Source organism: Ictalurus furcatus, chromosome 27 (assembly GCF_023375685.1).
Source record: "Ictalurus furcatus strain D&B chromosome 27, Billie_1.0, whole genome shotgun sequence".
Lineage (NCBI taxonomy): Eukaryota > Metazoa > Chordata > Actinopteri > Siluriformes > Ictaluridae > Ictalurus > Ictalurus furcatus.
Window position 1 is genome coordinate 3,461,478 of NC_071281.1, and position 27,613 is coordinate 3,489,090.

At 41.8% G+C, this 27,613-nt stretch overlaps 1 protein-coding gene across 1 annotated transcript; it reads right to left on the reverse strand.

Annotated features, from left to right (window-relative positions):
• Positions 1–11,380: 11,380 nt before the first annotated feature.
• Positions 11,381–27,602, reverse strand: senp7b (SUMO specific peptidase 7b). The gene is made up of 21 exons (XM_053616728.1): positions 26,189–27,602; positions 25,891–25,995; positions 24,859–24,959; positions 24,460–24,539; positions 23,526–23,647; positions 22,976–23,204; positions 21,692–21,768; positions 20,982–21,095; positions 20,168–20,201; positions 19,834–20,046; positions 19,544–19,758; positions 19,270–19,367; positions 17,306–17,422; positions 17,081–17,197; positions 16,766–16,858; positions 16,342–16,421; positions 15,286–15,347; positions 14,631–14,674; positions 14,315–14,383; positions 12,071–12,221; positions 11,381–11,865 (listed from the first exon to the last, which is right to left on the reverse strand). Exons 2-21 carry the CDS (start codon positions 25,993–25,995, stop codon positions 11,719–11,721), a joined length of 2,268 nt encoding a protein of 755 aa, XP_053472703.1. The 5' UTR covers positions 26,189–27,602; the 3' UTR covers positions 11,381–11,718.
• Between the last annotated feature and the right edge of the window lie 11 nt (positions 27,603–27,613).

Genomic DNA, 27,613 nt, shown 5'->3' on the forward strand with positions numbered 1-27,613 from the left:
TTGTCAAGAAGAAAAGAAGGGAACAAAGTTCTTAACATCATCTCAAATTATATCCTTCCAGTCATTTTTGGAGTCATGCAGAGACAGAGCATTGCTTTATATTATTCAAGCCTTACCTGAATTCACGAATAAAAGCCCTCTGGAAGCCTGGAAGTTTTTTATAGGCATCTTCAATCTTTAGAAAGAAAGAAAGAAAAAGAGGGGTGATGTGAAATGGGATATTAGGGATTTTCCAGAAGACAGGAACTCTCTATATGATGAAATTTGAATAAATGAGAATGTATCTGGGAATGAACCTGGTCTTTCCTAGCATGACCTGACAAACTACCCAAGGTATCACTTCACCAAACACATGGATGTCAATTATGCTGCACATTTCCTATAACATTTCCAATTCTGTTTATACATGGTGTTCGTACTTTATATACTAGTTTACGTTTGTGGAAAGTTCTAGAAGTCAGCATAGAAGAAAATGGAGAAATGCAGATTTCTCTACTTTGAGAAATGGAGAAGAAGAAGAAGAATGCAACAGAGAATGTGTTTGTGGTCAGAAGTTCAGCTTGGGATCTCCAGAATATCATGGTTCTGTTGTTTTGGCTATAGATCAAGCATATGGCCTTTAAAACTAGAAAACAGAACTCTGAGTGCAACACAGTTCACAGACTCTGTATCTGAAAATTCTATTTGGTTTGCAGAGAAATCATGCTTAAATTCAACATTTCCATATGTTGATGTAATTTACCCTACAGGAAGCCTGTGACGCACCTTTTCAATGAACTGTTCAGACAGATGCTGGTAGTAAAAGCTTGATGGATCTCTAAGAGCATCATCGTAAGTCTCTCCTCTGAGTTTAATGCTCAGCTCCACCACTTGATCCATTATCGGTCGCACAGGACGTGGCAAAACATTGTCAACTTCATTGCCAATCTGGACAATATACAGCAGAGCAATTGGTTAAGATTTCAGGAATAAATTCTACAGATCATTTCTGAGACAGTGGCTACGCACCACGTTCCTGTCCTCTATGATGTCATTGGAGACCTGTGCGGATGCTTGTTCCATGGATGAGATGGTGTTTCGTTGCATTTCGTTGGTTGTCAGTTCATTTAGACCCTCTGTAGATTTCTCAACTTCAACTGATGGTGCAGGTGTGCTGTCCTCTTTTAGTGTCCCTGTTGATCTGTCTACAGTTTTAGGTAACTCTGAGGTTGTAACATCAGGAACCACAGCACGTGGTGCAGTTTCAAGTACGTCTAATGTTGGGTCTTCAAGAACCTCTGTATCTTTGGACATGTCAGTATCTATACCTTCGAACACTGCCATTTCATGTCGAGTTAAGGTATTGTCTTCAAGAACGTCTGGTGTCTTCCCTTCAACTGTAGATTGAAGTAAATTCTCTTCGGGAGGTTCTTCTTTGATGCCAATTTCCATGCTATGGGTCCTAGATGTGTAATCTTCAGTAGTAGGTGTAACCTTGAGTGTGAAATCTTCAACATCCAGAATGATGACACTAGGGTCAAGCGTGAAAGCAAGTGTGACATCTTGACCAATAGTGTCTGGTATAACAGGTGGCTTCACTTCACCGGCTGAGTCAGCTTTGTCATTTTCAACAGCTTTAATATCAGCCATAACATCTGGTGGCACCTCATGAACTGCAGTCTCTACAGTCGTTTCTGATTGTGCTTCACGTGTATTCTCAACAGAATGCACTGCTTCAGTCGCATCTTCTGTTATATCCACAGGCGTCTCATCAATTGCAGCCTCTTTAGGTAAATCTTCAGGGTTATATTTTACTGTATAGTCAAATGAATCTTCTGCACTGGCAGAGGCATGGACATCTTCAGGTATAGGTATTTTCTCTTCTAAGGACAGCCCATTTGTAGGGGCTTCAAGTAAAACTTCAGTCCATGCCAGGGTTTCCATCTCTTCAGAAACACTGTATTCATTGACCTCACCATCCATCTTCAATGTAATTTCTTCAACATCATTACTAACCCACACAACAGTTACGTGTTTATCATATTCTGTCCTCTCTGATGAATCCTTATCACTGGTCATTTCAGATGACTCCTCAGCAGTCCCAGATGCCTCTTCCACAATAACAGATCTAGATGTGACTTCATCACCTTCATGTGTGTCTTCACTACCAGAAAGTGTTGGTTCATCTAGAGATGTGACTAGAAAGTCATTTGGTAGGGTGCTTTCAATTGTCTCAATTTCTGGTTGCTCATCGTCACTATGTTCAAGTGTGCTGCCTAGAGTAGGGCTGGGTGAAGACCATAGTGCTGCTCCACCACCACCATTATCATCTACCTGCACTGGTTCTTCAGGTAATGCCTTTTCTGCATCTACCTTCATTTCCCCTAAACCAGAATTGACAGAACCTTTAACAGTAATGGCGTCCTCATCATTCTCAAATGCAAATACAGTTGTACTCAAAGGCATTTCAGGTGCATTATGGTTCACCTCCAGTTTAGTCCCTGGGCTTATCTGCTCAGTTGCCTCAACGGTGACTTCTGTCAAGGAATCAGGATTTACCCCCTGTGAATCATTGGTGGTTAAATTGAAAGCAGGTTTAACGCTGACCTCTACAGTGACCTCCAGCTCAATGGCCATACTGGAGACTGGCATTAAATGTGCTGTAGTCGGTGCTGTTGAGACTATAGTGTTATTTGGAGTAACTGTAGATGATTGTATGGTTACTATTGCTTCTTTTGGAGTATCCATAGACTGTTCTGCAGTTGCTATCGTTTTTGTTGCAATATCCATAAAATGTTTTGTGGTTACTATTGCTTCTCTTGGAGTATCCGTAGACCATTCTATTGCTTCTGTTGGAGTATACATAGACCGTTCTATTGCTTCTCTTGGAGTATCCGTAGACTGTTCTGTGGTTAATATTTCTTCTGTTGGCGTGTTCATAGACAGTGCTTCTGTGGTTACTATTGTTTCTGTTGGACTATTTGTAGACTGTTCTGCAGTTGCTAACACTTCTGTCACAATATCGGTAGACTGATCTGTCTTTACTATCACTTGTGTTGAAGTATACCTAGACCCCACTGTGGTTACCATAATTACGTTTGGAGTAACCATAGACTGTTTTGTGTTTACTATCGCTTGTGCTGGAGTATCTAAAAACTTTTCTGTGGTTGTTATAGCTTCTGTTGGAGTAACCGTAGACTGTTCTGCAGTTGCTATTGCTTCTGTTGCAATATCCCTAGACTGTTCTGTGCTTACTATCTCTTCTTTTGGTGTACTCCTAGACTCCCCTGTGGTTACGATAGCTACGTTTGGAGTAACCACAGACTGTTGTGTGGTTACTATTGTTTCTTTTGGAGTATCTCTAGCGTGTTCTATTGCTTCTGTTTGAGTATCCATAGACTGTTTTGTAGTTAATGTTATTGTTTGAGTATTTGTAGACTCCCCTATGGTTACCCGAGCTATGTTTGGAGTAACCGTAGATGGTTGTATGGTTATTACGGCTTCTTTAGGATTGTTCATAGACTGTCCTGTGGTTAATATTTCTTCTGTTGGAGTGTCCATAGACTGTTCTGTGGATACTATTGCTTCTGTTGGAGCATTCGAAGACTCTCCTGTCGTTACCATAGCTGCAATTAGAGTAACTATAGAATGTTGTGTGGTTACTATCGCTTTCACTGGAGCGTCTGTAGACTGTTCTGTGGTTACTATGGTTTCTGTTGGAGTATTTGTAGACTGTTTTGCAGTTGCTATCACTTTTGCTGCAATATCCATAGACTGTTGTGTTGTTACTATTGCTTCTTTTGAATTATCTGTAGACTGCATTGCAGTTGCTCTCCCTATTGTTGCAATATCCATAGACTGTCCTGTGGATACTGTTGCTTCTGCTGGAGTATTCGAAGACTCTCGGGGGGTCACAATAGCTACAGTTGGTGTAATGATAGGCTGTTCTGTGGTTACAATTGTTTCTGTCGGAGAATTTGTAGACTGTCCTGCAACTGCTATCGCTTTTGTTGCAATATCCACTGACTGTTGTGTGGCTGCTATCATTTTTATCGGAGCATCTGTAGACTGTTCTGTGGTTATAATCACTTCTGTCTGACTGATAGGCTCTTCTGTTGTTACTCTAGCTTCTGTTGCCGCAAGTGTAGTCTTTGCTGTTGCGTCTGCTAATTCTGTTGGATTAACCTCTGCTAGTAGAGAAGTTACACTGGAAACTGTAAAGAAGAAAAAATAAGAGATTATGGACGTTTTAAAAGATACACATTAGATACACACGTGAACACTGATCTTGATGAAGTATAAAAAAAATAATGGCTTATATGTATAATGTCAACCATTACATTGAATGAGACACTATACTTTTGGATGTCAAGCCCTTACATTGTATTAATTGAATTGTGGAGCATTTTTGTCGTTATGACTTTAGTTTGTCACTTAAATCATATCTCGTTTTTAGTCATGTTCAGTTAAAGCAGCTTAAAGGACCAGCCACAGCATGCTAACACTGCTACTTTTGTCAGATGCCTCTGAGTAAATAAGAGGGATTAATGGCTATTCTGAGTGCAGCGTATGTCCTACACCACTGCGATGCTTTGTGCCTGTAACCGCTTTAGTGAGTCTCATCAACAAGATGAATGCCAGGATGACTAGAATTCAGTTGTCCCAAAAAATTATAGCATGACTGTAATGAACGAAGGCTCACTTCTTACTCGATTCATAAGTTCATTCAAGCATTTTGTATTCATTTTGAACCAATGATCATATTTCAGGGGAAAATCCCTTTAAGACTAGTATAAAGTGGTACACTATGGATTTCTACAAATCACATTTAAGCTACTTCCTATCAGTTAGATCAAATTTACCAGTAATCTCTGGTGATGGGTAAGTAAACAGACCTCCATCAGTGGAAGAGTCAAAATCTGCTTTTGTAGGATCGGCTGTAGTCTGTTGGCTGTGAATGAAAAAAAAAAAAGATTGAAACACAATGCTTAACCAAGGAAAATGAGAAGATAAAAGATACTATTCTGAAATCAACATATGATTAATTTTTTTCTCTGTACTTTCAAAAAAACAAAAAAAAAAAACCAAAATGAAGCCAAACGTTTCATTTCAACTATGGAAGGTTAAATGTCAAATTTTGAGATTTGAGACATTCATGTTAACCACCATTAAGTTAACCACTAAGTATGAAGCTTTACAAGAACAGTTCACCCAAACTAATGGCACATGAAACCTAGTGGAAATCAGTTAGACTGATGTTTCTTGCACTGTAATATAGTCAATGACAAATTAAAGTCAATTTTATTTATTTGTATGTTATTTGGGAGTATGTATTTATTTTTGCGTGCATGGTTTGGATCCACTTGTCCCATTAGAGAGTACTATAATGAAATTATTCTGAAACGTTTCTATCCTGATGGCCATGGTCTCTTCCAGGATGACTACGCCCCACTCCACCGTCTGCATGGCAGGATAGCTTGCTGAATGGTTTGATGTATATTATAGGCTATGTCCTTCACACGCACCAAATTTCAACCCAGTTGAACATCTAAGTGATGTGCTAGACAGCGCTCTCCATGACATTCATTGCCAAAACATCAACTGAGGGAATATCATTTGGAAGAACGGTGTTCATCGCTCCAGTACAACGTGCACTGAAGCTGTTTTGGCAGTTTGTGGTGGCTCATCAGTTTACTAATCTGTCACCCATCGCTAGGTTTTTTTCGAGAAAAAAAAATTGGTATCTGTGGCTTTGAAAAGCTGATAACTCACCCTGTTGCTGCAGCCATTTGCACCCTCTGAAATGACAATGAAAGACAAATAGAGTCATGATGGGGAAACATTACACAAACAAGGATTGATGCTAATTGTAGTATTTATTCGTGAAGTACAGGGTGAAGATGCAGGAATTGCTTACACTGGTGATGATGGCAAGATGCTCAGGCGACTGACTGAAGCTCCTGCCAATATCGAAGACGCTAATACTGCCATTCTGGCACCTGTTAATCCACAGCTGGTACTCGTCTCTTTTGGGAAGCCTGTCCCAGAAGATCTTAAACGCCTCCCAGACAGTCTCTTGACACACTGAATAACGTACAGATAGAAATCTTGTTTGAAGGATTGTACAGAAACTGAAAGTCGAGTGGGAAATGTAAGTCATGGTTTGGACTTATACATCAATTTCTCAGTGATTTCACCGTATCCGATGACACGTCGTTGGAAATCCCGAGGTTAAAGCACATGGGTTAGCCCGCTTATATGCAAACACATCCTGTGATGGACAGAACTGAGTCATTATTCACACCAAGTCGTATGATAAATTGCTATTTCAGGGAGGAAAAAGACTAAGAATGAAAGCAAAGCCCAGCATAATGGAAAGATTTCCATTGATCTGCTCACCCAACACATACGCCGGTCATTCCACGACCTTTCGTTAACCAGTTACGAAAACTGCTCGTTATTTAGAAATCAAAAGTAAAAGAGAAGTGTGTAAGAAAGCATGACCCCGGCATATTTTCTCGATGTTCTCCTTGTTAGAAAAATAAACAGGACCTAGCACAGGAAATTTCATCCTGGATAACATTTTCGGGAACGTTCTTCAAACATTTCTCCACTGAACTGGATTCTGGTACAGAAAACACACATTTTCCTGGCAGGCTCAAAGCACTGATTATTGTATGCTAGGTCATGGTGGTAGTGGCAGCGAAAGAGAAAAAGAAAGACTGCACGATGGAGACACTCCTCGTTTAGTGCTCTTGTGCACATGCACAAGCTAGCCTGACAAAATCCACGAAATAAAACGTCACTGGTTTATATCTAAAGAGATCATGCAAGCATACATTGCACACACAGATTCACTAGTAATTAAGAAAAGTGGTCACGCCATGTTCACCAACCTAAAATCAAGAGAAGGAAATATTTCAGACCTGATATTTAAACTTTACTGCTGTAATACGCATGAGGAAATTAACAAGAAACAACCACAGATTATACGTCTGTCCATGTTTCATGGATGTTCCACAGCATTCAAGACTCCTCTGTCCTGAAGATGTTGGAAAACAAAGATACTGGAGACTCCTTCCATAAATGTCCAATCTCAGAATCGGCACTGTGCTATAAATGCTTTCCAAAGTTTTAGATTTGTTAAGAAACGCTATATCTCACCTCTCAGGTGGAAGTAGTCCAGGTGGTTCTGTAGCGCTTGCTTCACCGTCTCCTGAGAGCACAGTTTGACTCCGCTCGGAAAGAGGACACCTCGTTTCATTCTGGACAGGGCGCTTGTCACCTCTTCGGATCTGGAAGCCAAGACCAAGCTGTCCATCATCTGACTTTCAGGAGTGCTAGAATCTCCAGCATTGTCCAAGTGCAAGCCTTCCAGCTCAGGGCCATCACCGGGAACCCTGGCAGTTCCATCTAAAGATGGGCGATCGGAAAATAAGGACATTTAATATTAAAACATGATATGTAGGGTCTAAAAGCCTAAATTTGCCAAACTAGTCCAATGTCCAAAAAAGAGCCAAAAAGGTATATTGTTAATTGAAAGAAGTAGAGGTGAGAACACATAGAGGATGGTGTTAATTGTGTCAAAATGAGGTGTTAGGTGTGTTAAAAAGGTGTGCTAGAAGTAAACATCTGTTACTGTTTCACAAGTGCCAACATTGCTAATAAGAAAATCCGAACAGCCAGAGAACAAAAGCCGAGTATGTCCAACACAAAACCCCTAGCGTATGTCAACAGTTCAATACCCATGGCATAAATGACAAACAGCATATTCTACCCATATTCTACCTTGCTCTGTTACCAATCAGAGTCCACAGCCCCACCCTCTTGTTTTCTATCGGTTCACGAAACCGAGGTTTGTAAATTCACATTGTATTTTTGCCTAGATTGAAGTTTGAAGGCACAAAATAAAAGTAAACACTAACAGAAACAAATGTGTCTTTCATGTCCCACGTCCTTTCCCCTTCAGTGAATTGCCTTTTTATTTTTATTTTATTTGCATTCAGAAAGAAGTTAGCAGCACAATATGTTGAAATAATGGGATCCTACGTCATAATAATGAGACACGAAAGCAAAAATAATGAGATCCTAAGTCGAAACAACAAGTTCTTACATAGAAACGAGTTATTAAGTCGAAATAAGCTTTGCACAGTAACTTGAAATAGTAAAAAAGTTGAAATACTAGACATTAAGTGAAAATAATGATGTATTAATTCCAAACAAAGAGTTATTAAGTCAAAATATGGCATTATTAAGTCGACATCAAGCGATACTACATTGAAAGTTATTTAGTCAAATATGCACTTCAACTCCTATGGTGCAGTTCAGGGCTTCCATACTTTTCTGATTTATTTATTTATTTATTTATTTACAACTATGGAATACACACCTGCGTCCACGTAGAGGTGTCCTGTCAAAAGCAAGACCATCAGCATCCACCAAATATACTTCCACTGCATATCCGCCATTGTATCGTCTAAACCTAATTCCAACCTCTTGTACGAAACCTTTTATCAACAAATATGAATTCACTACAATCTTAAGCACATGATGATCTGCATACTGGCTTTAAAAAAGTGTCGAACTAGCATTTCACAGTTCACGAAACCACATGCTTACAGGTCCCTCTGATGCACCAACTCTGCTCGGCAGACGGGTCTTTACAGAGGTTTTTCAGTGTTAATCCTATTTGTTAAGTCCTCTGAGGAAAGCAGGTGCAGGAGTCACAGATGCTGCAGGGAATACAGGCCACCGAACCACTCAGACCCAACTTATTAAATATTAATAAGAGAAGAACATTCAGACGGAACGTGTTCTGGTTGTCGTTTTTGTTCAAACCAAAGGAAAAAATTAACAATCCTTTAGCATAGTATTAGCACTAACATCGGGTTCCTGTGTGGTTCTTAGGGTGGTTAACAGTTCTAGCTTTCCAAAGAGCGTCTACTTGGAACCGTTTGTTAGCAGCAAGTGCTACACGGAACCTGCATTAAAAATGGGTTCCTCTGCAGTTGTTCGGAAGATTGAAGTTTCCAGCTATCTAAAAGTGTTCTATGCGAAACCTGTTTTTGAAAGGGTAAAAACATCTGATTGAGGGTTCTGCATAAAGGCTTTAAGAGTTGCCATGAAAGGAGCAAATCCAAGAACGTTTTAGGATGCTACATAGAACCTTCATTAAGACTGGATTCCTTTGTGGTTCTGTGAATGGTTAACGATTCTAGCTCTTTAAGAAAGGATAGAAACATCTGATGAGGGATTTTGTGTCGAATCTAAGACTTCCTACCAAAAAAAACCCCAACATTTTAGGGTGATACAAGAACCTACTGTACACCAAGTCTGGGTTTGTCGACTGTTCTCCAGATGGTTAATGATTCTAGCTTCTATTTACGACCTTTTTGAAAAAGCATCTGTTGAAGGGTTTTAAGAGTTCCTTCATGGGTTCTATCTCTAAAACTAAGACTGAGTTCCTCTGCAGTTCTTTGAATGGTTAACCTTTGCTGAAATTGAAAAACAAAACAAAAAAACCTTCTAACATAGAGCCTTTAAGAGTTCCCACCAAAGGAACAGTCTGAAGAACTGTTCATTGTAAGAGTGTAGTGGGGAAATAGAGTTTTTAGGATCTCTAACAATTTTGGTTCTTCAAAGGCGCTCCACTTGGGAGCTTTTCTGAAAGGATAAAAACATCTGATGGAGGGTTCAATATAGAACCATTAAAAGTTCCTATCAAATGAAAAAAAAAAAAAAACCCTAAAGAACAGGTGCTTTACAGAATCTGCACTAGGACTATGTTCCTTGGTGGTTCTTGTTGGTGGCCAACAATTATATCTTTGTAAATGAGGGGGGTTCTGCTTGGGTCCTTCTTTGAAAGGGAAAACAAATGTGTTGGCCGGTTCTGGATAGATCCTTTAAGCGTTCCTATCAAAGGAATACTGAAGAACCCTTTCTAAGAGCATAGTGGGAAAAAAATTGTTTTTTTTTAATGCATGACAGTTCTGGAAGGGGTTCTGCTTGGAACCTCAAAGGGAACCCCTATGTTGTCGGGTTATACATAGAACCTTTAAGGTACAAACCAACTATTCAATATGGTGATAGTGCAGGTTCTGTTGTATTGACATCTTCTCTCAAGAGAGGGGAAAAAATGATCATTTTTCATAAGCTTTAGCTGAATATTTATCTTCTGAGACTTTACTGACAGGGACCTGTCCATATCCTTAGTACCGGGAAACTTTGAGAACCATCATCAAAACCTTCTTGCGGTAATTCTGGATTAGGGCGGAGACACGAGGGAGGGTTGGATCCCATCTGTGGCGGAGGACCTAATTTGGCCCTAATCTTACAGACTAGCCCTGATTAGTGAATCCACGGCAGCAGAACTCCGTGACCTCTGTGACCTGTGCTCAGGAGAGCGGCTCTGAGCGCAGACTACAGCGACGTCACATCTAATTATAGAGGAGACGCTCCAATCCCAACTCAATCCCTCTACTACAGGAGATTGGAGAGTGTAGGAATACATACATGTGCAACACGTCTAGGACGAGGTGTTGCGTTAGTTGGAGAGCGCTAATCCATGGATCTGATTATTATTATTATTTTTACATATAGTTATATATTTCGTTGTAAGCAGGGTTCCAGGACTGAGGGTTTGAGCCTGAGTTCTCATATACCATTTGTGTCCACATGGGTCTCCCTAAAATCATACCAGTAGGTTTTCTATGCAACTGGGTGTATTCCCAGGATAGCCTTCACATCCACTGTGACCAAGATGACGCTCTTACTGGACCCGAATGAATGCTTGTAACCGTTGGCTTTTAGAATTAAAGCTGTTTCTTATAAAATCCTACGAAAGAGCTTTATAGTCGTAACTCTTGAGGGAACCCAGCAGCTTCTTTTGATTATCTGTAATTAGCGCAAGAGGCGACGTTCATCATGGACGTAACCCGGCTCCATTTCCCAGGACGGTGTTCAATGTAGCCACAATGTTGCAATTAGCATCCAATTAACCAAAAAAAAAAAAAGCTTAGTAACTTTAACCTGCTCATAACTTGCCTCTAGTGGAGCATGTGTGGGAGCTCACACACACACACACACACACACACACACACACACACGTGTTGCACAAGCCTCCAGGGATTCATTTAAACAACCACCCCATACCCCATACACACACCCTTCTGTGACGGACAAAAAACAGAAAGATCTTAACATGGACTGAAGACCGGCTGTTATTGTTTGCAGCTGCGCAAGTAATCAGAAAAGAAGCCAAAAATATTTTGAACATTGTATTAGCTTTATGATGCCTGGAAGGGTTTGGAAGTGTGTGGCCAAACATTCGCAACACTGTTAACACACACAACATTGATTATAATAATAAATAAATAAATAAATAAATAAAGTCGCACACGTTTTTAGAAGCGTTACATTTCTTTATTATATTTATTTTTGCTTTCATATATTAAAACACAAACTATACAAATGTAATAAATTAACAGGAAATACAAATATACTTCGCATCTTGGTAAAACGGTGTTTCCGCACTCTTACTCCTTTTAGTTCCCTTTGCACAATTTAGTGTTTACACACACACACACACTTGAACATCTTTACTAAGGTTATTTCAGTGCGTCATGGAATTAAGGGAACGCGATCGTATAAATCATGTCTAGCGCACGTGTTGTGTTTGGAGAAGCTGAGGTACAAAGGATCGTCCCGCTCCGAACAGTCCGACCCTTCGTTCCAATCGCGTTAGCTGCTGCTCCGCACGGTTCCGCCCCCTCGCTCCTGGTACAGCTGGAGCACCAGCTCGCGGAGCTCCGCTCTCTTCCGTCGGACCTGCTGCTGTGGAAACCAGCGCTCGAGCCGGAGCGGGAGATCAAAGTGTACGACTGGATTCTGAAAAGGACAGACATCGTTTAAAAACACGACGAGGATGGTTAAATGCGTCTCGGATGACGCACGTGAAAAAACGCGTCAGGACAGTGTGTGATGTCTGATCTGTTTCCCAGACATCAGGACGTTCTTTAATTGCCATTACGATTACGAGCTGTCCAGGCTGATCAATATATGTGTGTCTCTGTGTGTGTGTGTGTGTGTGTACCTGCAGAAAACTCTCGACGTACTGCAGCAGATAAAGGCCACAGTCGCTGCTGTTGTCCTGCAGTGGCACTTTGCAGAGGCTCCCTTTAATGCTGTTGTTATTAAACACTCGAGGAGTTCCTCTCCGCACCTCCCACTCCACCTGGAGGTACCTGAGTGGGCGGAGCATAGGGACAGATTATAGCGATGGATAAATAAATGAGCCACTATACCGTAGATCAGATAGACACACACATATACATACATACGTACATATATTGTGTGTTAAATATATATATACACACATACACACACACACATACATATATACACACACACACACATTATTTTAAATATATATTGATTTTTTTAAATTCACCCATGAAATTCCTCACACGCTCAGAAAAGCGCATGTACTCGAGTAACCCCCAAGTGTACCTCCTCTGCCAGATCCCCTGTTTTTACAGCTGTTTGGTTTTCGATTAGGCGTTTTTATACCCGACGGGTCTGAATCGCACCGGGACGCATATTGCGGTGTTCCATCTCAAACCCACGTGTGTGGCATAAAAGCAGAGATCGCGTCAAGAGCAAAAAAATAAATAAATAAAGCCGTCCCCCCCCCCCCCAAGTCTGAAAGCATTTTTATTATACCGGACAACTTGTGCCGTTCTGGCTTTTATTGTCGTAGGAACAGTTCTCCATAAATTCTGCTAGTGTGCTACAGAAAGAGAGAGACAGTGGGGCATGGAGAGTCTCCACAGCTAATAAATTTATTTCTGAACCAAAGTATCAGACGTTGAATATTAAGGGATATATATATATATATATATATATATATATATATATATATATATATATATATATATATATATATATAATTTATTTATTTCACTCCCCTGATGGTGTGACATAATCATGGGGAAAAAGAAAAGTACACTCGCCTTCTATTCTGTTTTTTATTTAAACAGGTGGGGAAAAACTGAGTACACCCTTCCTACTTTTAAAGTCTTTAAGATTATTTATTCGTCAAGAAGTCTGACGGCCTCTATAAAAGATGAGTGTTTGGTGTTCTGGAGCACTCAGGTGTGTGTCTGCATCATGGCAAGAAGAAAGGACATCAGCCATGACCTCAGAGAAGTGACTGTTTCATGCTCATCGATTTGGGACGGGTCATAAGGCTGTCTCCAAACAATCTGAAATTCACCGTTCTACAGCGAGAAGGACTGTTTACAAAATTCCTAGGAGTGGGCTTCCTTGCAGATTCAGTCAGACCATTTAACGCTCGGCGATATAAAGAAAACCTGGGTAACTCGCCGTCGTCGAGACGACGATGAACTCCACGATGAATTCCACAGATGTGAGGCCATCTGTCAAGAAGCTTAAGCTCTGCTGAAACCAGGTCATGCATCAGCACAACCATCCAAAGCACACCAGCGAATCGACATCTCAACAGTTAAAGAAGACAAAACTTATGGTGCTGGAAGTCCAGACCTCACCCCCATCGAGATGCTGTGGTGGCTGTGCATCAACGAATGCTGTCAAACATCGATGAACTGAAGCCATGTTGTAAAGCAGTGATTTGCAAAGGGGGGGCCGCCAGGGGGCGCCCGGGGGGCCTCAACAATTTGGTGTGAAAAATAAATTCTCTCTCAGACAACCACACACACACACAATCAATTCCTAATGTAATGTAATGTAAAGATGTAAGATGTAATTATTAATAAAAAAAAGGGGGGATATATTCAGAAGTCGGTATTTTTAATGCGTTTTAAAGACATCTTGCAAAAGGGGGCCTCGGTCAAATGTTAATGCCATTTGGGGGGCCATGCCCTGGAAAAGTTTGGGAACCCCTGTTGTAAAGAACAGAGTGCACCAAAATTCTCTCCTTCATTTGGAAACGAATATTTCCCTTTAAGTTAAGCTGTGCTGAAGGCTCACTGTGTGCCACCTTCCGTAATTAGAAGCTGGATTTCAGTAAAAACCCACTCTCGACGAGCGATAAGCTGGAAAACACTTATGTCAATCAGGATTAGCGAATACGTCACCGCTTACAATTCTATTCGATCCTGGCATTCCTCAGGGTTGCGTGCTAAGTCCAGTGTTGTTCATTGCCTTCAATTATAACTACACCCACGTTCTCGGCCCTAAGTCTGTCCGTGTTGTTGGATTGTGGCCACGTTGTACGGATTGTTGAGGTCATGAGAGGAGAAACGCAACAGTCAAAATGTTCGGTGCAACCTGCTGTGAAGTTGTACGGTAAACTCACTCTTGTAACAGCGTGTAGATGCGATAGTGGTAGGATAGCTTCAGAGAGTCCATGATCAGAATGCAAGGCCTAGAGAGAGAGAGAGAGAGAGAGAGAGAGAGAGAGAGAGAGAATAATCAGATCATCACTCACCTTACATGCCTCTCTCTGTTGTTTAAGCGCTGGATTTGCTGAAGCCATGCGTGTTGAACTCCAGCATGTGCTCAAGTGCACGTAGTAACATACAGGTGACTTTTTACCCACTTACCACGGTAACAGCCCTCAGTGACAACCAGCAAAGTTTTTCATTTTTTATTTTGATTGATTGCTCTCGTACCTTCTGGTGACCATGGTTCTCTGGCAGGTGAGCACTGTGCAGTCCTGAATCACACACACACACACACACATTTGCATTTGAACAAGACACCAATAGATCACCTCACATGCATATTATTAAACTGTTTCATCTTTGGACTCCGATTCTATACTTATATACACACATACACACTATACACTATACACTTTGCATAGGAAAGAGAAAATAAATAAATCTTTTTTTTCTCTCTATAGCATTCCAAACTAAGATCCCTGATCAGGAGCATCTAAAAGAAGGCATGTCGAGGCTTTAGCCAACAAGGCCATGTGGAAAATTCCCAAAACTTTATAAACATGTTCGGAGACGATCGGCCGTTTTCTTCAGCTTGACGTTGACGTCCTCCTTTAAATACTGCCTGGTAAAGTGCTTGCGTCGAAAAAAATAAATCAATCAAATAAAAAAAGCAATCAAATAAACTTACTTTGCCTTTACATGTCCGATTATAATATCAATATTTATCGCTTGTGTTCAAGTTGTGCTTTTCTATAAAGAACGGATTTCCCGAGGTTTGGGGATGATCCAAGGTTTTCACAGGCTGTCCTTAAAAAGTTCTGTGTATGTGTTTGTGTGTGTGTGTGTGTGTGTGTGTGTGTCTGCGTTTTTGTCTTTGTGTTACCGGATGATCGCTGGATTTAAGAGTGCCGTCCTTTGATTTGCCCTTTGGATCAACCGAACTTCCTGCAAAACACACACACACACAAACGGTTTATATGCTTATGCTAATGCTTATGAGTCACTGAGTGAATTATTAACTCAAACCCGTTGATGGTTGTGTCTTGACAAGTCATGGTGAGCATGTGCTTTGAAATATTTCTATTTCCTGAACAGTAAGTCACTCTGGGGAGGAAAATATAATTGAGCAGTAATCAAGCCTTGATGAAATAAAAGCATGAATAACAGTCTCAAGATCTTTCAAATGTCAGAAAATCTCTGACAACGGAATTGATTTGTTGGTCCAACTTTAAATCCGAATCGAAGCTCACCCCCAGAAACGTTGACCTGCGTAAGAATGTCGTCTTGTAGCGGGCCCAGACTACAGATAAGACTTTCTAACACACGTCAAGGACCAAACATGATCGCGTCAGTCTTTTTCACATTTAGCTGGAAGACATTTTCACCCGTCCAGCCTTTTAAGTCCTTTACGGTCTAAAAGACGAATAGTAAACCTTCTACTCGTGACGCTCATAAATGGATCAAATATAAAGAAAAAAGACGTACTAGTTGCATTATTTATTTATTTATTTATTATAAATATTTGTTCTACTGGTGATCGCTAGGACCATACACTTGTGTACATGAGTGTGTGTCCGTATGGGTTTTTATTTTATTTATTTATTTATTTAAACTTTTCATACAATTTCCTGTTTGTCCGAGCTGTACGAGGTTTCAAGTGCATGAATGTGGGAATGATGAACTGCAGTACAGGGTGATGGGGACTTTCGGATTTTTGGGATAAATGGAATAAATGAGCATATGAGGAAGTGTGTACGTGTGTGTGTGTGTTCCAGTCTCTCCGTGACTGTATGTGTTTACATCATCTTGTCATTTCAGACCGAAACGAGATGTTCTTACACCTCCGGGAGACAACCAAGACACATATGGGGAACATGGCTGCTGAAAGTAATTAGATTAGACGTGTGTGTGTGTGTGTGTGTGTGTGTGTATAGAGCACCTGTTTGGCTTTTCTTCCACGGCACGCACTCAGGCTCCAGCAAACCCGGGAAACAGATCACTACAAGGTACCAGTGGGCTCTGGGGGGAGAGAGAGAGAGAGAGACACACACACACACACGTTACACACGGACACATAATGTCTGCAGTATAATCTCAACAGGCTCAGTACATTCCACAGGACAGGATTCACCATCCTAACAGATGTATAATCAGTGCCTAAAACATCAGTACACACTGTGCACGACTATGTGCAAATGTTTACTTGATTTATTTATTTACTTATTTATTTACTTATTTTGAAAGAGAACACACTGTACAAGTTCTGCCATTGCTGTTAGCCACATTTGCCCCTACGTCTCTACAGAACGAGATTACTTCATCAGAAAGTGCCAGTCAAACATGCTTTTCCAAAAACCACTCACTTCTGATTGACAGGTATGAAGAGGTAGTCTTTGCTGAAAATGTCGACTTTTCTGGTCCACGTTCTCACTCTCCCATGGCGTCTGTACTGCGCTCTGCGAGACCCAAACACACACACACACACACACACACACACACACACACAAGTCATGTGTTTACATTCAGACTGGAACGGTTTATACAGCATGCATCATATACTGTATATTGTGAATGTATGTTTACATAGTTTATATTTACGTGTATGTGCATTAACGTGTCGTTTACATGGCTTACATACGGTGCGCATGTGTGAAAGTGTGCGTGTGCGTGCTGCTCACGTGCTGCCGGCCTCCTCGCTGCTATTGGATTTGCGTGTGAGCTGCTTGTAGAAAAAGCTGCTGAAGATGTGCGACCTGTCGGCCACGTCCTGATCTGCTCTCTCTAACTGCAGGTACCTAGGGAGAGAACTTTTATTCGAGATGACTTAATCAAATTTATTACAACATGATCAAAAAATACCCAAACATCACCACAGGATTCGATCATGGCGTGATGGAACTCACTTGAGGTAGAAGTCAATGATGACGTCATTGAGGAATTCGCCGTCCCTAAGGCACTCCAGGTCTTCGGTTGTCACGGTGATGCCGCCTTTCGAGGGTGGAGGGGGGTATTGAATTAACCTGATAGCACATTGTAAAAACACACACACACAGACACACAGTTACAATAAGAACGTTGAGGCATCACAAAACACCAACTTGTCATATTCTGGGCAACTTTTCTGGAAACTGAAATTCCTTTGCAAAACTCATGCATGGCAGTATTGGTTTACTAATCAAACCCCAACTTCAAAAGCTTTTCAAAAGTGGAGACTTCATGGAAAGACCTAAAGCAGTGACACGAAAAAGTTTCCAGTAGAGCCCAGATATTCGGCGCCAAGCAAAGCACAACGTGCTGAATCAGCTTAATCACTATTATCAAACAGTACGGGGGGGTTAATTTCTGCTCCAGTAATCATCATTAGAGTCTACAGTACAGCTCATATCACAACAACATGAGCAAACATCATGGGCAGAGCAAGCTCAAGAACAATCAGACAAAGCCAAGAAAAGTAGAAAACAAGGGAACAAAAGTAATTCGGGGGAACAGGCGAACCAAGGGAGCAAGGAATAGAAAGGCTCCGAAGGAAATGAGGGAACCAGGGGGTCAAAGGTAACAAAGGGAAAACAAGCAACCCAGGAAAATGACAGAACCAAGGGGAACAAGAGACCCCAGGAACCAAGCAAAGCAAGGCAAACCAGAGAATCAAGAACTTTGGGGATACTAAACAACCGAGAAATGGAGGGAAACAAAAGAACCCAGGGAACCTGGGAAAACAAGACAGCCAAGGAAGTGGTGGAAAAGAGGGAGTCATGGAACCACTGGAAAGAAGACAACGAAGGAGCCTGGGGAAACGAGGCCGCGAGGAACTCAGGAAAAGAAGAGGACCTGGGAACCTGGGGAGACGAGGCAGACAATGAAGTAAGGGAAACAACAGACCCAAGGAACCAAACAAAGCAAGGGAAACCAGAGCATCTAGGACTTTGGGGAAACAAGACAACCAAGGAGTAAGGAAACGAGGTAGCAAAGGAACCGAGGAAAACAAGAGAACCCAGGAGTCTGTGGAAACGAGGTAGCAAAGGAACCGAGGGAAACAAGAGAACCTAGGAGCCTGGGGAAACAAGGCAGCAAAGAAACCAAGGGAAACAAGAGAACCTGTGTAAACAATGCAGCAAAGGAACAAGAACCAAGGAACTTGGGGAAATGAGGTAACTGAGAAATTAAGGGAGATTAAGAAACCAAGAATCCAGAAAAAAAATAAAGCAAAGAAGGTACCAAGGGAAACAACTGAAGGAATCAATCAAAAGGAAATGAGGAAACCAAGGTAACAAATAAACCCACAGAAGCAAGTAGACAGGGGTCATGAAAGAACTACAGGAAACAAGAGAGTCAAAGGAACAAGAGAAAGAAGAGAACAAATGACAATTAGTGAAAAAAGGTGTCAGACAACCAAGCAATCCAAGGGGAAACAATGGAACTGAAGAACCAAATTACATGAGTGACCAAGAAACCAGAAAAAACTGAAGTATAGAAGAAACCAAAGTAAATGAGGGAACTGAGGAACCAAGGAAAATCCCACCAGCAAGGGACTAAGAGAACCAAGTGTAACGATGGAACCAAGCAAACTAAGCATAACAAGAAAACTAAAGCAACTGAGAAACCAAGAAACAAAAATAAAAACAAAGCAAGGAAAGAAGTAATGGAAATAATGGAACCAAGGAACCAAATAAACCATGAATCAAAGGAAATAAGGGAACCAAGGAACCTGCTAGGAAGAAGTGCAATTAGTAAAACAAAGGTAACGAAAAAACCAAGCAAAGGAACCAAGGAACTTGGTTAGCATAACTCAAAGTAAAAAGATGTTTTTTTTTTCAACAGGCAATGGAGTGATTTGTGCAAAATGAATACAGGGTTAATCCTAGTGCACCTTTTGGGCATGCTTGGCTGTCTTGTATGGCTGCGTAGTGTGTGTCTGGTATTCGTAACCTCAGGTAGTTTTCTGCTTCTGGTCCCGTTGTGGTTTTCCTGTAAACAAACAGAGACAAATCAGAGCTCCGAACGTGAAGATGTAGCGGTATATAACTGTAAGGAATTTTGAAAAAGACGTCGTTAAAAACGACAATTTGAAATGTTCTACAGGAGTTCCGACACGATCTTACTGCACCTGAATATAAAGGCTGGGTGTAGGAGCAAGGGCTTACCCGATTGGTTACTTTGTTTCCCAGCAGGGTGAGGAAGTGGGCACCGTGAGGGTGGCACAGAGCCCGTTTCAGCCCCTCCTCCCGGGACAGAGCTGTTCCCAGGGACGGGTGTCCGCTCCTCAGAGCCATCATCTCCATCAGTGATGCTAAGGTGGCTTCCTGCAGTTCATCCAATCGGCCAATCAGGTGCACCAATATGAACGGGCAGGGCGGGGCTAAAGAAGGACGCAGGATGAGACGTATGTGTAAGGTATGCATCTCTCGGCTGAGGCATACTTCTATTATCTCACCTGCTGTCTGTTCATGTAGCGCCGAGAGCTCGGTGTGCAGCAGTCGGGCCTGAGCATCGCTCAGAGCAAAGAACACGAGGGAGGATGAAGAGTCGCGCAGCTCCATCAACCCGCTGCCAGCGGCATCCCACACGCCGTACGCTTGCAGCTCCGAGGGAACCACGCATACCTCCGCATGCTCGCCATCACCGCCATCAGCCTCCGCTCCTGACCCTGACGCACGGACAGACAGGTAACACGGTTTCAAATCGAGCTTTAGAAGAGACAAATCGGGGATGTCACTTCCTGTTTGTCTGTAGCCTTTAAATTCACGTCACCTTTTGTTTGTGTTTACCTTTCAGTCGAATCGAGATGCACTCTTCTGTGATCTACAAAAGAACAGAGAGCGAGAGAGAGAGAGAGATGATGTGATGATGTCAGAGCACATAACGAGGTGACGAACGGAAGACAGCATAATGCTAGATCTCAGTAAGTTTACACACCCCCTCTTACTCTTGTTTATTTCTCTATTTATTGGTTTGTGGTTAAGTTTGTACTCCAGACAGAAAGACAGAGAGAACGTCCAGTCTCTGTGTGTGTGTGTGTGTGTGTGTGTGTGTGTGTGTGTGTGTGTGTGTGTGTGTGTGAGATGTCCTGCACCAGGCTGTAACCATTTATCACAGTCAATAAAATGTACAAAATACATGCGCGCACACACACAGACACACAGACACACACACACACACACACACACAGTCAGTGTATGTCAGGCATTACTCTACACTTCGAACTACAAGGCACACCTTTTTAACCTCCGAGACGAGTCTGAAGCTGAAAAAGTGTCGCTCTGATGGACACTAGGCCACAGCTGGATTTCTAACACATGTGTGGATTATAAAAACTTCACTTTGATGTGGGAACATCAAGCCTGTTCATCTCTGAACACTCGTTCTTTCTTTCTGATCCATCGCGACGCCTGATTCGTTTCGTTTCCTGACTTGCATCAATTAAAATTCCGGAAGGGGGAAAAAAAAAACAAACAAACATCGGAACGTCCTTTAGTGGAACATGCAGAAACAGCTAGAACAGAGGAACACGAAAATAAGGAACATGCACGTCTGCGTGAAACACACACACACACACTCACTCACTCACTCTCTCTCTCTCACCATGATGGGTCCATCAGCGTGACTCCGCGTTGTGCCAAAGTACAGAGTGGAGAAGGCGAGTTCCATCATGGCAGGAGATGAACTCTGACCTCCTGAAATAATATTTTGGCTTTTCTGTATGAGAGAGAGAGAGAGAGAGAGACGAAGAGCGAGAGAGAGAGACAGAGAGCGAGAGAGAGCGTAAGAGAGAGCGCGAGAGAGAGAGAAAGAGAGAGAGACCAAGAGAAGAAGAGAAGCAGAGACAGACAAAGAGAGAGAAAATCAGAGAGAAAGAGAGAGAGAGACAGAGATAGTCAGGTAGAGAGAGAGAGATGGAAATACATTTACACAGAAAAAGACAGACAGACAGAGAAAGAGAGAATACAGAAAGAAAGCGACAAATAAAGTGAGAGAGAACGACATGTTGAGAGACAGAGAGAACGAAAAAATATATATATGTAGAGAAAGACAGAAGAGAGGGAGAGAGAGAGAGAGAAATAGAGAGAACAAGAGAAAGAGAAACAGAGACAGAAGAGACAGACAAAGACGGAGTTGAGAGATAGAGAAAGAGACAGAGATACTCAGAGAGACAGAGAGATAGAGAGTCAGAGACAGACAGAGAGACAGAGATAGAGACAGACAGACAGTTCAGTGTTGTATTTAACAGAATGTCTGATTGTTGTAATTAGAATATTTACTCTAATACTCTGAACACTGACTCTAACAGTCACCTGTAGATCTGGATTTAGTTGAGCATCACCGCGTGCTTCATCCTCTCCCTCGTCTTCATCACCACTGGACAGAACAACTGCAGGACGCACATGAAGAATCACACCGTGATAAACTCAACGCAGGACAACTTTTACCATCCTCAAGCTTCACATTCTCAAACGTTTCGTCTACCTAACAATAAGTTTTTTGTTTTAAATACGTTTTGAATGACGACTGAACAATTCATCATTTTAATAATAACACTACTTAATTGCCGATCAATGAAAAAACTAAAAGAATGTGAAACGAACACAGAACACAGCGATGCGCTGACGCTGCAGCTTCACTCGTCAGGCATTTCATCGGGTTAGAAACGGGGTCGACGGAAAAGTAAAGAACACGGCGGTGCGTTCGTGAACGTTCGCCAGAGAGACGTGGTGGAGAAACGAGAGAAACTGGAGGTAAATAACGGCCGGATCGCGTTCCACAAAACCAGATGCCAAACCAAAATGGTTTATGGTTGTAAAAAAAAAATAATAAAAAAATAATAGTTTGGGGATCACTGCTAGCCACAGATGTGATTTTTTCATCACGCTGAGCTCGGAGGTACATCTCCGCCTCGAGTGCTCAGAGATTATTAAATGTGCTTTTGATTATGTTTGATATTATATTGGGATAATAACATAACAGAAGCTTGTAAAGAGTGAGGAAAATATGCGAAATCTGATACCGGGCAAGAAAACAGGAACTTTTTGGCTTAGTGAGGCTTAGTGATGTGAATATACAATCAAATCAGAATCAGGTCTAGTGTAGCGTCAGATTCCTGTAACTGACATGGAAATTTATGAGATGTTTTCCGAACTTGGACACAATAAAAAAAAAAATATGAGTTCTTATTTTTTCAAGGATTTGATTTAGTTGTGTATCATTTTGCTTCCTCACGCTAAGCCACTCTGTTTGCCCAACCTCAGCCCTCACACCTACTCCTATTCCTGTGTGCCGTAACGAATCAGAATGGAAAAAAGCACTTAAAAAAAAACAAACAACACGATTTAGTCCTAAATTGAGGCTGAACACTTTTTCCAGTCACGCTTCCAGGAAACACGCTCTGGACCCGTGAGCTTGAAGAGAACTGACGGCGCTAGAAAAAAAAAAAAAACATCGATTGACGTAACGAACGTATATGGATCGCTATCCGAACTGTACGTCACGATTAAAAGAAAAGCCCCGCCTCCAAACATTAGGCCACGCCTCGTCGGATTGTGGAAACAAATCTAGAAGGAAGGAGAATTTAATTTACGCACTGGGTTCTGCACAGCTTGCTTTGGCTCTCCCATAAGTTTTGTATGAAAGCCTCAGCCGGAGCTTCCTCCTGGCGTAAGGACCATCGCCGGCAGCTTGTTGTACCGAACCGGATCGGACGAGCGTGTCCTTTGGTGTCCTCGCTAGCTTCAACGGCACGCCGTCCTCGGCGGGGGTGTGAGACGAAGAGTGTGTGCTCTGTCCGTTCTGCTTGTCCGCTACACCCGTGCTCTTCAGCACAGAGAAATAAAAGAGTTCGGTCAATTCTGGCACTAAATACAAAATTCTAAAAGACCCCCAATATATCTCACTGTTACGTCTTGCTTCTATAGTGTGTGTGTGTGTGTGTGTGTGTGTGGGATGTTTCGTTCTGGTCTCTCCCTTCATTTGATTGGATTCTTTGATTGCTGATATTCTTAACATCATGCATTTAGGCTAATGAGCCACTGTTTAATTAAGTATGCATAAATTTGCATAGTTTAATATTCAAATGAAGTATAACCGACATGTTAACGCTTTAAAGAAGAACCTTTTAAAGAGTAAAAATCTCACCACAGACTCTTGCGTGTTTGCGCTCTTTGTTTCTCTGACTGGCAACGCAGCCTTCTTCCTCTCCTCCTTGTTCTCTTCCTCATCGTCCTCATCCCCGGGCTGTGACGACTGTGTGCCGGGTCCTGAAGAACAGAAAGAAAAAGGAAAGCTTTATACTTGTGGTAAAAATGAAGTGCCATTTTTTGGGGGTTTTTTTTCTTTTTTAGAACATTCTAGAGGCGAGACGTCTGATACCAAGACATCTGATCGCAACTGGACTGATTTTTTGCAACCGTTGTTATCTCTGAGAGAGAGAAAGAGAAAAAATAAAAAGATCAGAAACGTCAAGGAAGAAAACAGCAGGACGCTCTTTTAAAGCTCTATAAAGTTAAACAAGTTTCTTTATCAGTGATATGAGGCCAGGAAAAAATGCTGCAGTCTTCCAGCAAAATATAGGAGAGCAAAGCGGAGGAAACGAGGACAGGGGAGGGGGGAAAAGAAAAAAAAAGAAAGAAAGAGGGCAAATTTTCAACTTTAAGACCTCATTAAAGCGCACATAAGCAAGTTTTCCTCGTTAGCGGCACGGTAATTCACGCCAGATACGAAGGCCGGGTTTCGTCGTGCGTCAAAAGAAGTCGGCGTCGCTGCTAAATGGATCACGGTGTGTGCTTTGAGAAAAATCTGGGAGGAAAAAAAAAACCTGCGTGCGCTTTTAATGTTCAGTTATAAAATGTATACAGCGAGCAAACTGAAAATAAAATAAACAGACAAACAAATCTATAAATGTGAGGCGGCCATTTTGAAACACGTGACGCCTCTCAGTGAAGCGTGCTTCGACAGAACCGTGCGTGTGTTTTGTTTTGGTTTTTTTAACGTTTGGGACGAAACCTGAATCACGTTCTGTTTGGAACCTTGAACTTTGACCTATGGGTGTGTGTTTGGTTTCATCCCTCACCCCATTGCTTCTTAGCTGCAGGTGTGTGTTTGTCTTCCTCACGCTGGCAGAGCTTATCTGATGCTCTCTTGGGTCTCCATCTGAAACAAACACACACACATACACAATGCTTGGAAAGAACATCGTGTGTCATTATGTCAATCGCTTTTAATGAAAAGCTCAATATTGTCCAATTCAAACTCATTTTTATTTACGTCATATTTACAAAAATGTAACACCACCATCTGGTGCCTGGTTTTATATTCGGTTTAACGACCACCAAGTCCAGTTTAATTGAATAAATACAGTACATGTGCAATGTGTCTGGTCTCGTTTCAAGCCAGCACTGCCCCCTGGTGGCATCCCACAGAAGTTTAGTATTATCTATTTCTATTTCAGCGATCAAGTTCGTTCTCTCACCGGTCTGCTCCGGTAGCTCCAGGCTTCATTTCTCTTCTCCCATTGACGCAGACGCTTCCGTTCGACTTTTGCCCGTTTAAAGTGTCTCGAATCCAGGGCAACTGCGAGACAGGAGATATACAGACGTTAAGGGTGGCTCCCAATCAAGCGTTCGATATAAAAACATAGGACTGTTCTCACGGCAGTGCGGAACAGCATCATGAAAATCAAGGAGCTAGCAAAACAAACCCGGGATGAAGTTCTGGAAATAGTATGAGTCACGGTTTGGTTATTACAACAGCCCAAACTTTGAACATTTTGCAGAGCGACATTATATCTTTTATTTAATAATGGAAATAATATGAGTCAAAGAAGCAACCAGGAAGCCAAGGGTACCTCTGATGGAGCTGGAGAGATCCACAGCTCAGACTGGTGAAGCTTTTCACAGGACAAACGCATCCTGGACACTGGAATTTGCCCAAATTAAGCTTTCCGGGCTTGGTACACATTGCTGTTATGTCGTCCCCAGTGTGAAGCATGGGGATGGTGGCATCATGTTCAGAATCACCCTTGGCCTCTTAGTTTCTTCTCTATTTAATCCACTCTTTTCCTGGTCACTTCCTCCTCTACTCAAAGCCGCAAAGTTTGGGATTATGTTCTAAGCAAACTCTGATTGAATTGGACTTTTCCAGAACTTGCCCCTGTCCCAGACTTGTTTTGATAGCTCCATTTGTCCTCTTACAGGAATGGGTGCATTTATAATGAGATTATGTGACAGTTAAACTGCACACCAGTCGACTCCATTCAACTAATTATGCCACTTCTGATGGAACCTGACTGCACCAGTGCATTATGGGTATTCTGTACATCATTTAACCCTATGCACGTGGTGCTTTATGGGAATTTTATAAACACACTCCACGATTTTCCATGACGCTTTTGACCATGACTACAAAATGACTCCCGATGTAGGGCATGTAAAACGCATTTTTAGACAAAACCAGCTCAAAGTTAATGCCATGAAAGCATACACCGACATCACAAGCGTCATACTTTTGGTGTGACGTCATCCTGAAGCCGCGAGAGAGGTGACGTCATGCAAATGATGGAGGAATCCGATGGTTGTTTCTTCTTCGGGATCTTAAACGGAGTTCCCATCTTAATAAGTTATAACAAAACAAAAACATAAAAGATTAATTGTTCATTGTTTTTCTTTTGCTTCATAATGAACACTGCATAAAAGCTAATAAATAAATAAGCTAATAAGTGTGAAGTTTATCTTTTTATTAAACAATACAAACTTTAGTGTTTTTCATGGCGAAATGATTCTAATAAGATGAGCAGCTGATACCTTTTTCCTGTTCGGCGGTATTAAACACTTCCTCCTCCTTCACTTTCAGACATTTATCCGTTAATTTAATCCGCACTGCTCAAATTAAAGCACTACATCACTGAGCTACCTAGCTAGCTAGCTGGCTAGCTCTCACTGCGCTGGTGCTTGGTGTATATATACGTGGCTAGCTAAACTAAGCTAAACAATAATGTCATTACAACAAAATGGTCTACGACGTTAAGCCGATAGCGCGTTAGAAAGAAATGCTACTAGGCAAAACTGTTGTTGCGTTTCAAAGATTAGTTTGTTTACAGAAGGCGCGAGGATTTACAATGCTAAGCTAACCAAAAGCTAATGTTGTTCCGCATTTCTCTTCGGCTTCTTCTTCCTCACATCGAATACAAAATGTATTACTGCCACCTCCTGGACTGGAGTACCGTTAACGCTGTACCGTGAACATTCGAGAAAGAAAAGCGCCCATGAGCAAAATTGGTGTTTTGGAGCTTTTTCTATAAGGGTCCTGACGCTGTAAATACAAATAAGATATAAAAAAATGCGCTATGTATTTTTCATGCTTTCATTTGACAGTTTTATCAATTTTTTGGAAAAACCGTGACAAAAATTTTTGATTCATCCTGTACTCGTTCAATTTGCGTCCAATCAAATGCTCGACAGAACACAAACAAGATGAAAGCATCTTCTATACCGCGGGGAACCTGGAGCCTATCCAAGCATGCATGGGGCACAAGGCGCGGGACACCCTGGATGTGGTGCCAATCCATTGCAGGGCACAATGACACACCCGTTCATACACAGTGGACACTTTGGACATGTCAGTCAACCTACCATGCATGTTTTTGGACTGGGGAGGAAACTGGAGTACCCGGAGGAAACCCCCTGTAGTATGGGGAGAGCACGCAAACTCTGTGCACACAGGCCCACGGTGGGAATCGAACCCCCGACCCTGGAGGTGTGGGGTGAATGTGCTAACCACTCCTAAGCTATAAATCACTATATCAATCACTTACAGACAGCGCCCTCTACTGACAATACGCATAGCAATAAACAGCAATACTGCAGCTATTCGATATTCAGCACATTTATTCATTCACTTTCATCTCCAGTCAGCACTTTATCCTGGTCAGGATAGTCTGGAGTCTACCTCGGGCTGGTATTTAAACCCCCAACCCTGGAGGTGTGAGGTGAATGTGCTAACCACTAGCATTTATATATTGGCATTGATAGGAACTATAGCTATGGTATGAAATTAACATAGATGAAACTGTAATAGAATAATGAAGCGGTAATGTGGCTGCTGCAGAACAGAAATATCCTGGGTTCAATCCTTGGGTCAGCCGGGCATCGTGCGGAGTCCGGTTTTATTCAGGGATTTGAAAATAGATTTTCAAATGTATCCGAGTTTTTACTTACGGATGGAATAAA

Excerpts from the sequence above, each read along its gene's own strand:
- senp7b (XM_053616728.1), bottom strand. The coding sequence starts at position 25,995 with ATGGGAACTCCGTTTAAGATCCCGAAGAAGAAACAACCATCGGATTCC. Across the intron at positions 24,960-25,890 it reads AGGATGACGTCACACCAAAA|TTGCCCTGGATTCGAGACAC; the intron begins GTATGACGCTTG and ends CCTGTCTCGCAG. Across the intron at positions 21,096-21,691 it reads AACTAAATCCAGATCTACAG|AAAAGCCAAAATATTATTTC; the intron begins GTGACTGTTAGA and ends TCTCTCATACAG.